The 8,557-nt window shown below is 43.1% G+C and overlaps 1 protein-coding gene across 1 annotated transcript; it reads right to left on the bottom strand.

Annotated features, from left to right (window-relative positions):
* Positions 1–8,243, bottom strand: rrp15 (ribosomal RNA processing 15 homolog). The gene is made up of 5 exons (XM_061739100.1): positions 8,124–8,243; positions 2,792–3,168; positions 2,239–2,336; positions 944–1,133; positions 1–711 (listed from the first exon to the last, which is right to left on the bottom strand). The coding sequence occupies exons 1-5, from the start codon at positions 8,158–8,160 to the stop codon at positions 592–594; spliced, it is 822 nt and encodes a 273-aa protein (XP_061595084.1). The 5' UTR covers positions 8,161–8,243; the 3' UTR covers positions 1–591.
* Positions 8,244–8,557: the final 314 nt, after the last annotated feature.

Below are 8,557 nucleotides of genomic sequence, written 5' to 3'. Positions count from 1 at the left end.
TTGAATAATACATTTGAAAATTTAATTAAAACAGTGAAATGCAATAAGTCAAAAAACAATGGTACAACGCACCTATTATATAATATTGATGCACCTGTATCAATTTTTAGACAAAGCAATTTAGGTGGTTTCACACTCCGTACTTCTTGCTGTTTTTGTACGAGGTTGTAAATATTTTTCTGCTGTCAAGGTTCACATGGAGGTCAGTGGAGGAGCTGGAGTTCCAGGTTATCCACACCCAGGAAAATGGGAGGTTTCTCCACAGAAACATCTGCAGACAGGTGCAACAGAGCAGGGGAGAGTGGTATTCATGAAGGTCACTGCTGGAGAACTCAAAACTGACCATAACGGTGTGTACACATTAAAACTGACTAAACTGCGTCTTTGCATGACAATTTTACAGATTTTTCAGAGCAGCTAACCCTGCAAACATGGATCCTTTAAAACAGAACCAGGAGCTGCCAAGTTCAGACGCAGACATTAAAGACGTTATCTGCAGGTCGGAGCTTCCTGTTTTTCTCCAGACTGTTTCTGAAGGCATAACGGTCTGAATCCCCTCGTCCTCGTCCTGGACCAGGATCCTTGTCGTCCTCACTGTGGACTAGCATCATCACCACCAGAACCGTCTTTGTCCCAGTCCTTCATGGAGGCTTCCATCATGTAGTCGTCTCGGAGGACGCTCCAGGCAGGTTTCTCCTCCGCTGCAGCGGCCTGAACACACATCAGCAGTGAGATTAACTAATAAAGTCTATAAACAACAATTAAACAAGGGCTTAGTAGCTGAACTCAGTCTCCCATCCACAAACACCAGCCTCATAAACAAACCTCAGCTGCAGTTAAACCATGCCCAAATGACAGTTCAGTGAGATTTAAGTTGTTTTTTTGACTTAACAGGCATCTGATTTGGACCGTTGCTTCCAGAACTGAATCAACATGGACTCACCACATTCTTCTCAGTCTTGACAGACTCTCTGCCGCCTTCCTCGGTCCTTCTCAGCGCACTGATGAAGTCTTTCTTTGAGATGGAAGAAAGGATCTTGGCCTTCTTCCTCTCTGAGCCTCCAGCTTCCTTCACCTTCTCATCCATGGTTTTCTGGTGTTTCCGGACAGCGTTGAACAGCTGCACCACCCCCCTGAGTTAAAGACAGCAGAAAAGGTCCAGAATGACATTTATGTCCAACCTCTAGGTCCCAACTGGCACAACAGCACAGCGCCAACGGCTGAGATTGTTGGTGATGCGAGACAATGATAGGGGTTCCACCAGAAGCACTGAGGTGACCAACTACTCTGCTCTGCTAAAGATGCGTGCTGTATATGGTGATGCTGGACCGCCTCATTAGAAGATGAAATTGGCAGCAAGTCAGACTCTACAATGACGTACACACTCTTGTGGGTTTTCAAAATAAAACACCAGCAGACCCATACACTAACATTCAGACATGTAGAAAACTGCCGGTGGGGGGGTTACGGAAGCGATATATATGCTCACCATTAGTGATGCACCGAAATGAAAATTTGTGGCCGGAACCGAAACCGAAAATAATAATAAACACTTGGCCAAATACTGAACAATACCAAACATGGTTCTTCGCAATTTTTCATTTATTTTGCCAATTTTTTCACCATTACATAAATCAAATAAATTTGATTTAGGCATGCTTTTCAAAGAAAAAAATCTTTTACAAAATTACAAGGTAGAAAATATTTATTGAACATAAAAAACTGATTTTTTTTTTTTAAATTTCCCCGTATTATGTTGTTTTGGTTCCACCTCCTGGTGAAAGTTAGGTAAAATTCTTATGTGGTGACTTTTTGGTTGGCCAACGATTTATGTTTGTGGTGCGCAACCTTTACGGGAGCGGCCAGTCTATTTCCTTATATTACAACGCCGTTATTAATTGTTCGTTTTTTTTCCCACTTATTCCACCGAACACCGAAAGTGTTTTTTTGCCATTTTCGGCCGAACAATTTCGGTTACCGAACAATCGGTGCATCACTACTCACCATAATTATACATGCTAAAGAGTGATTTGTGTGATTCTCACATGAACTCAAAAGCTTTGTGCAAACTTGTGATCACACAAAACCAGCTGAGCAGGGAGAACCCCAAAACACTCCACTTCTGAAACGCTCAGGTCCCGCTGAGAGCGGAGCTAAAGCAGAGCAACGCTGGACAGGGTTCCTTCGGCTCCCGGTGAGACCTAAACCTGATAATCTCCACATGGAGGGAACACTCACCTGGTGGCGATTCTCTGTAGAGCTCTTTCAGTGTCCCGGTCCTTTGCAACGTCAGGTTTTACCCGGGAAATCATCTCCCACGTTCGCTTCTTGTCCACCTGCCAGATACAAATACGTTATAATTCAGCTAAACTTCACACGGAAACATGGCTGAATCTACTAGAACCAGCAGGATCAGTTCTGATTCAATAAATAAATCACTGATGAACTTCTACAGAAAAACTAAGGAATCAGACAAAGCTGTTACGTTTTACCCCCGAGTGGAACTAACATGTTCAAATGACATGGGCTTGGGAGGGGCTTAAAACATGCAAGCATGTGGAGGGAGGGGCTTAAAACATGCAAGCATGTGGAGGGAGGGGCTTGGACAGCTGAATCTGCTGGTTCAGAGGATCTATTTACCAGATTCTTCGATTGGGTCATCTTTTTTGAAGGTCAGAGACGGTTCTGGGCTTTTTTCTACACCGATACAATCCCTGTGATCTATCTAAACTATTTCCACAAAGAACCCCATGATGAAGCTGTGGTGAGTGTGTGCGGTGGCTGCGTTTACCTGCGTCTTCCTCTTCAGCTGCTCCTCCCTCTCAGCTGCCTTCACTTTGTCCAGATCTTTGTTCTTCTGCAGGATGTTGCTCCCGCCGCTGGCACTCTTCTTTCCCAGGATCTTGGCCATGGCCTCGGCCCACCCGCCTCCAGCCCCACCGTCAACTGCTCCATCACTCCCTGCTCCATCACTGCCTGCATCATCACTGCCTGCATCATCACTCCCTGCATCATCACTCCCTGCATCATCACTCCCTGCATCATCACTCCCTGCATCATCCCCTTCATCGTCACCGTCATCTCTGCTGTCCTCGCCTGCGTTGTCACTTTCTCCCCCAGAATCTGTCTGATCCCATTCGTCGTCCAGATGAGCGACGCTGTCGTTTCCTGAGTCACAAACAAAGGTTTGAGTGAGTGCAGCAGAACTGATCACAAACAGAGGCGAGATGCTTAAGCAGAACTCTGTGATGAACCAGCAACTCCCACCTACAAGTTAACTGAAAGTGGGTATTTATTTGGGAATGAAAGTGAGCTCATAATGTTTGTATAAAGGTTTGGAGTGATGAACCAGAACCAGAATTTCAAGACAAGGACGTTTGAGATCTGTAAAAGTAGACAACGGCTGGGTAGAAGCCAGGGCTCCTTTCACTTCACTTCACACAGAAATCAGCTCCGGACAACATGTTGTAGAGCTACAATATGTCTCTGAAAGAAGGCTGTCGTCTTCTGTCTTCTAAATTATTGCTGCAAATGAAGACTGAGACATATTGTAGCTAGAACTTTGTGTTAATTACTCAATAAAAAGCCCATGGCAGTCGTATTTCCATGATGCTTGAATTTACACAAACTGGAAGTGGGTCAACATAAACACATCAATGTTACAAAAAATTACATAAACTACAAAAAGGTTTATATCCTCAGATGAGGTGGGGTTTTTGGTGATGGAAAAGGAGGATATATCACAAATCTGCTACAGAAAACCTTTTTTATCAGACCGACAGATCATATGCGTACCAGAGTTCCTCCAGTTCTTTTGAAACGGCACCAACCACCAAAGTAGAAGATGAAGGACAAACACTCATATTTGTACTCAGGGGTGGACTGGCCATCGGGCATACCGGGCAATGCCCGGTGGGCCGATGGTGATTTTGGGCCGGGCCGGGCCGGGCCAAAAAAAAAAAATTGTTTTATTTTTTTTTTCAAATTTTTTTTTTTTTTTTTTTTTGGCGCGGGCAGGCCCATCGGCCCATTTGATTTAGTTTTTTACCTGACAACAACTGGTACCACTGGCCGATTGGTTATGATGAGTTAGATTGGTTATGGGCTGGAGTCAGGGTCAGGGGGTGTGCGAACCGTGTGACCCCAAGGGGCCTCGCGCCCCAAGGGGCCTCGCGCTATGGGCCATTTTTTTTTTTTCCAATTTTTTTTTTCGTTTTTTCTCTTATAAATATCAACAGTCACGTTTCATTACAGACCTAAATGTGTACTAGTCTGTGCATATCAATAAATATATGTGCAATGATGCGCGTGTCTGTTGTTCAACACAACTGATCAGACCAAGCGCATTGACACAAGGTGCTCTGATCCAGACGGTGGAGTTGGAACAAACTGTCACACAATGTCGAGAGAACGAGACAGATTCAGGAAATTTCCATCAGGGGAGTTTGATGTCTCTCTGAAAGGCTCATTTGATACATTTGTTACAAAAATCACCGATCCGACCGGGTCTCAAGCAGCCGTGGGGCCCCGCGTCGAGGCAAGCCAAATGATGATGAGGCAGGGGAAGGTATCCAGTATTTCGCTAATTGGAGAGTTAAAATTGCGCATATAGACACCCGATCCGACCCGAAAAACCCCAAAAATTTCGCGCAAGGGCCCCCCCCAGCCATTCCACACAGGGCCTCGCAAGTCTCCCAGGCAGCTCTGGCTGGAGTAGTCACAACATTAGAGCACGTGGCTTATTATTGATATTATTAGAAGAATGATGAGTTCATATTCAATATCTTATATATTCTATAAAGCTAAATTAGCAACTCCAAATTTAAGTTGCTTTTTTGACAGGGACAGTGGTGTTTGGATTCCTGATTGTCACTAAATTTATTAATATACATATATTGGAAGAACCCACTGTTTAGGCAATTCATGGTCATTAGTTAGTAAAAACAGAGGCAGCGCTGCATTCCCCCTGTTTAAAATGGTCAAATATGATGATATCAGCCTGAAAATCACAGGACTTATCTGTGGTGGTGAAAGAAGTCAGCAGTATGAATTTGAAAGGTGTGAGAGCATCCCTTCATGATAAACAGAGGGGGAACGCATTCTGACAGCAGTATTTCACGCTGTCAGAATGCGTTCCCCCTGTTTAAAATGGGTTAATATATCATTGTAGATATCTGAAATGTTTCATTTTCTTTCCATCAATACCTGGTGGGCCGGTCTAGGCTCAAAATGCCCGGGCTGATTTTTTGTCCCAGTCCAGCCCTGTTTGTACTTGTTAGTACTTAGTAGATGACGGCAGTGTGAGTAATGTTTGTGAATCCATCACTTTAGACAGTTTAATCCTTGTGGTTTCCCTCCAGGTTCAGTACTTGGAGAAACTATCATGATATCAATATTGAACAGCGTCTTTTTCCCTTAATAGATGAAATCATCATTTAAAAACTGCATTTTGTATTTATTCAGGTTATGTTTGTTTTAATACGTGACAAAAAAGCAAAGACAGAAGAAATTGTAATGGAGGTAAATACTTCTGACACCTGGTTTAGGGGGTGGTAGTTTTTTTAATTACATCTTCATCCGTTTCCGTCTTCCCCAGTGTGAAGTCACCTGCCTTTACCCCACGGCGTCTTCTCCGTCACCAAAGCCGGGACCACATTCCACTTTTCTTACTTATTACGTAAAATCTCCTACAGAGCAGCTAATTTTAAGGTTTTGTTTGTTCCAGCACAACCCTGAGCCCTACAATGTTCAGATGTGAGCAGATGACACTGCCATAGTGGGCTGTATCAGGAGTGGACAGGAGGAAGGCACACAAAACTGATCCAGGACTTAGTTACATGCTGCAACTCCGACCCTGTCCACCTCTGCACCACCAAGACCATGGAGATGGTGGAGGATTTCAAAAGTCCCAGTTGAAGGCTCCAGTCAATCAATGACAATCCACACCATCCTATTGCAAAGCAATTCAATTTTATTTATATAGCGTCTAATACAACAAAAGTTGTCTCTAGGCGCTTTCCAGAGACCCAGAACCTGACCCTCGAGCAATTATTACATAAACAATGGCAGGTAAAAACTCCCCTAGTGGGAGAAAACCCTTAAGCCAAACAGTGGCAAGGAAAAACTCCCCTTTAGGAACAGCAGCTCCGGGCGGAGGAACAGCTCCAGACTGCTGTAACTGAAGCTGCTCCTCTGACGGACTGAGAATAAGATGGTTCCCACACTACGAAACTCCACTGGAGGAAAACATTCATGTCAACATTCCTCCCTTCCTTTCATGTCTGCAACTAAATGTTGCATATGTTCTATCAGTCCGTCATGGCGAGCACCACGGTCTTTGCTGCGGTGTCTTGGGGGGCGGGCATGAAGGCAAAAGACGCCAACAGACTGAACAAACGCATCAGGAAGGCAGAGTCTGTTGTCGGTCCTAAGCTTGTCACCCGGGAAGAAGTGGTGGGGGAGAGGATGCTGGAAAACTGCTGGCTATGATAGGCAATCCCTCTCGCCCCCTCTACAAAACACTGGACAAGCTGAAGAGCAGCAGATCCTTCCTACCTACTGCAGTTAAACTCTATAACTCATCCGCCTCCATCAGAGGTATGATCATCACACACCTGGACTCAATCTGCCTGTAACCTTGCATTCTGACTCTTGCCATAGCACCATACCTATTTATTTATCTTGTTTTTTTTTTGTTTTTTTTGTCCAAGTGTCCTTAGTTTTCTACCTCAGTTTTTTTGTTTTCATTATTTTATATTTATGCTGGGCTGCTATGACAACAAAATTTCCACTTGGGGATGAATAAAGTCATCTAATTCTATTCTATTCTGTACTGAATACACGCTGCACATCAGCACCTCCATCTACAAGCTGTGTGAACTGGACTTCTGAATCTTCTGCTGTTTTGAACAACATTATTAATTACTATTATTATTATTATATTATTATTATTGCTATTCATTACATGCTTTTTTATCCAACGATGTTCCAATCAATGGGTCAAAGATCATAATCTCCAATATTCCATCGAAAGCTGATCAGATGACAAAACTCGGGAGATCATTTAGTAACTCACACCAAAATACCTTACCGCAGAACAACATTCGGACAATCAGCTTTCTCAGTAAAGAGCGGTCATCTCTGGAATGGACTCCCGAATGAAATTAAATTGGCATCAGATAGCAGAATCTTTGCATCCATAGTTAAGAACTGGCTGAAAACACAACAGGATTGTACCCACTTTTGAAATGTTGTTACTGTGTGTTGTGATGCGTGTTGAGAGGGAGTGAATGAGTGAGGGAGTATGTGTATGATGTGTGGAGATTGTGGGATTATGTGACTGTTTATTTTGTGATTGTTTTTAAATAGATGTAATTTTATATTTTGTATTATAGGTCCTAGATATTGTTGTATTGTATTTTATTGTTAGAAAAGCCCAACTAGGGACAGGAGTTGCAAATTAGCAATAGCTATAAACTCTGTGTGCAGAACATCAGTTGCTGTCATTGTACTGAAACTATGTTTAAACTGCATTGTCCCTATCAACTAAACCAATAAATAAATAAATAAAAGAGGCTTCCTACCTGCACCGGTGTTGTACTTCTACAAAGTGTCAGAGAAAGACGATACATTTACTATTTAGTAACATTTGCTTGCTAAAAATCCAGACATGCTGACATTTGTAAGGAACACATTTGTCTGATGTTCAGCATCAAATTTAAATGGTCTAAATCATGATAGCCAGACGTCGGAACTTTTCCCATTGTAATAACAATATTTGGGAATAGTTGTTTTCAGTTTCTGCTGTCTTAACTTAATTTAATAAGGACGTTTTTCATTATAAAGTTCCCTCGTGGTTTAATGACATACCTGTCCTTGTTTGTGTTTGTTTATTTATTTATTTGCAGACAGCATGTAGATCCAGGTCGCAGACAGATGTAAAGAGCCGATACGCAGATACTGCAGAAGTCTGAGTAGTTGAGCCACGACGGTTTCAGATCAGAAAACGCTCACGTAATCGGATTACACTGACAATCAACCATTTAGCGAGGATTCGTGGCGCCCACAAGCCGCGACAATCTGCTGGAAATAAACCTCACATGGAAATAAAACTTAAATCTTACCTGTTTCTTGTTTCACGTGTGTCTCCACCACAGCCATTGTGTGCGTTTGTGAAACGGCTCCGTAGGCTACACTCCACACAGATGATTGGTTCCGCGTCTCCTCTGGGCCTAGTGGAGGATGCTGCCCCCTGCTGGACGATTAATATAATACATCCATGCTGCTGGACCCCACTGGTCACATCACACCTGTAGACGTCCAACCACGTCGCCCTCTGCAGGCAGCAGCCCCGAAAACAGAGAAGCGACCAACTTTAATGATGAACTTAAATAATGGTGGGGAAAAAAATCGATATTGCAATATATTGTTGCGCTCTCTGTTGCAATAAATAATCGCTAAACTGACGGCAAATATCAATATTTTATTACAACACACATAATGGATTTACGCAGGTTGTCACCGCACTATTGTTCATGCACTTTAATTTGTCCAGCTG

Source organism: Cololabis saira, chromosome 14 (assembly GCF_033807715.1).
Source record: "Cololabis saira isolate AMF1-May2022 chromosome 14, fColSai1.1, whole genome shotgun sequence".
Taxonomy (NCBI): Eukaryota; Metazoa; Chordata; class Actinopteri; order Beloniformes; family Belonidae; genus Cololabis; species Cololabis saira.
This window is presented reverse-complemented; position numbering and strand designations above follow the sequence as displayed.

What these genes read in the sequence shown, in the direction of transcription:
- rrp15 (XM_061739100.1), bottom strand. Translation starts at nt 8,160, where the DNA reads ATGGCTGTGGTGGAGACACACGTGAAACAAGAAACAG. An exon ending in CTACAGAGAATCGCCACCAG is followed by an intron (nt 1,134 to 2,238) that starts GTGAGTGTTCCC and finishes TCTTTAACTCAG; the next exon opens with GGGGGTGGTGCAGCTGTTCA. An exon ending in TCAAGACTGAGAAGAATGTG is followed by an intron (nt 712 to 943) that starts GTGAGTCCATGT and finishes ATGTGTGTTCAG; the next exon opens with GCCGCTGCAGCGGAGGAGAA.